The sequence below is a fragment of the Quercus suber genome, unplaced genomic scaffold, assembly GCF_002906115.3.
Source record: "Quercus suber isolate HL8 unplaced genomic scaffold, Cork oak 2.0 scaffold_297, whole genome shotgun sequence".
NCBI lineage: Eukaryota > Viridiplantae > Streptophyta > Magnoliopsida > Fagales > Fagaceae > Quercus > Quercus suber.
The window spans coordinates 21444-24243 of NW_027069753.1; the positions used below are offsets into that span (position 1 = coordinate 21444).

The following is a 2800-nucleotide window of genomic DNA, read 5'->3' on the forward strand; positions in this document are numbered from 1 at the left end:
TCAATTTTCCTTTAGTCCTATCCTATGAGAACTCCTTTTGCTTGTGTGATGCAGACTTCTAAGAATCAATGTGTTTACGTTTGAGAATATCTCAAATTTGGATAGGATTAAGGATAAATTAGAATTTATAAGTCTTATCACTATTAATTACCAATAATCACTTTCGTTTTCAAGATGAAAAGGAGAGCATTTATAGTCCATCCTTGTCACTGGAGTTCTGCACTCAAACGCTATACTATGTCATTTTTCTTGGTGCTGATTCCAAGCACCCCTAAGTCACACAGAAGTTCAAGATGTTGTGACCTGTGATTATTAGATGGTAGGAAATGAGCACCGCATGCCAACTTTTCATAATATTTGTGCCCTTTTCAATCTTTCTAAAGCGCTAACAAGTAAGAAAACTGATGCACTAATGCTTTTTTTCTTCAAAATTTCAAGGAAGCTTTGAAAATCAATATAAATAGGAGGGAAAATAAATAAATAAAACAACTCTCTTGATGACAAGTTATACAATCATTGCCATGAATGACTACAAAATTGTAATGTCCAGCCAAAGCCTCAAGAGATGCAATTGCTTCCATTCAGCAACTATGCCAGGCCGAGACTTCAAAACTATTTATGGCCAATGCCACTGGAACAAATCCCAATGGAAATCAAGTCTCTAAAACTCGATTTCTTGAAACTGGATTTTCTTTTAATGGAAATCGAGTTTCAAGACTCGATTTCCACTAGGATTTTTTTTCCTTGCAACTACTCCTGCAGCAATAAACCAAAATTAGTTTTCCCTTCCCCTGTAATAGTAAACTAGATCCAAAACACATCACATGAGCAGCGATAAACAACTAGATACAAGCATATGAAACTAGTCAAAGGAACAACCGGATTAAAATAGTTACTATTCATGGGCATTATAGTTACCCTTTTAGCACACAAAAACATTCAATACTAGCTATCATTGCTTCAAACAAGGCTCCTATGGTTGAACTTGCCAAAGTAATATCATTGCTGACATTATAGGCAAAAGCTGCACAACGCAACTAATGTAATGAGTACAATGGATAGCAAATAGTTCAATTACAACAACATTCAGCAATAAAAAAAAAATAACAACTAAGTCAATACAACAATCTACATAGTCGCCTAACACTTGTCCATACTGATACAACATACTCTACATGGTCACCTAGCACTTGTCTATACTGATACAACATAGTCTACATAGTCGTCTATCACTTGTCCATACAAAAGATAACCACAAGTCCCACATACAATGCCATTCCAAAATCGAGCTTGCCTGACAAACATTAAAATACGGTCGTTAGTTTCCAAATGCGAAGAACAAAAACCAAATGAAATTCTGAGCATATTATATAAAAACAGTGAGGGCACTTGCCTAGTTTATAGCACTACCACTTGTCGAAGCCCCATGGGAATTGGGACAGCTTCTGCAGTTATGCCCCTCTTGATGACACACTCCGCATCGTTGCCTCAGTTGAATCTCCCTCAAGTCCAGATCTTCCCTTCGACTTCCCCGTTCTCGCCGTACCCCATCCATTTCATTCCTTAATCTTGACTTCACAGGACAACCTTTGGCCCGTAACAGCTGTGGGTCAGGCACCCACTGTGGTCCGCGAACGTCCCTCTATAAGGACTCTGACTTTGGCACCACAAAATGATGTGAATATGTGTGAATCGTGTTGCTCAAACTGTAAAATGGGTTAATATAGCTGGTCGCATTGAGGTGCAGACCTTGAAGAACTTTAATTGCATGTGAACAAGGGATCTTCAAGTTTTGCCACTTTTCGCAACCACATGTCTTAGCAAATACGTGCACTTCATGACTGTGGTTTCTCCCTCCACCTCTATGGTCGTTGTACGGGGTAACCACTTGATATACACTAGTTTCATGATTAAAATTTCTCAGAGTATGTCCTGCGGTTTTCTGCTCATTTTTGTTATAGATCTCCATTGCATAATCACTCCACACCTTACCTCGAGAGAGATTAGAAGTAATTTGTTTATGTCGATCGTGGAAATATGCAACAAATTTGGCCCAAGTGAACTCAACCATTGCAGCAATGGGCAAACCGCAAGCACCTTTAAGTACCCCGTTAAAGCACTTAAAGATATTGGTTGTCATTGCCCCGTAACGTCTTCTATCATCATGTGACTGGGTCCATTTGTCCAGATCCTCACTCATTAGTTATGTGTATGGCATATAGCATGCAACATGGCGATCAGTAAGGTCTACACCCCTCAGTAAATTAATCTCGGCCTCCTTAATGGTTTGCATTATGGACTCAAATTTAGCTTCATGAGTCGTATATCCAGCTTTCAAGGCCAATGCCTTCAGAGTCGGGTAATCAAAGTGTGTGTTGAAGTTGCTAGCAACATGTCGAAGGCAATATCGGTGAAATACCCATTCTATTCCATCCTAACCTCTAGGCCACTCTCGAATGGCGCATTTGATATCTTTATGTCGGTCAGAAATAATGCAAATGCCCTCGTCAAGTATGACATGCTCTATCAAAGTCCTGAGACACTCTAAAAACCACCCTAACTAGGCCCTGACTCCTTGTCCACAATAGCAAAGGCAACAGGTAAAACCTTTTGGTTAGTATCGGTTGCCATTGCAATCATCAATACCCCTTTGTATTTCCCATACAAATGAGTCCCATCAATACTGATCACTGGCTTGCAATATTGGAATGCAGCAATGCATGGAGCGAATGCCCAATATACATAGCGCAGTAACGCAGTACCTTCGTATGGCCTAGGTATGGTGTGATAGTTGTACCGG

General features: G+C 39.8%; 1 protein-coding gene across 1 annotated transcript; it reads right to left on the minus strand.

Moving 5' to 3' along the window:
• Positions 1–1642: 1642 nt before the first annotated feature.
• On the minus strand, positions 1643–2200 carry LOC112032831 (uncharacterized). The gene has a single exon (XM_024065598.1). The coding sequence runs from the start codon at positions 2198–2200 to the stop codon at positions 1643–1645; it is 558 nt and encodes a 185-aa protein (XP_023921366.1).
• Positions 2201–2800: the final 600 nt, after the last annotated feature.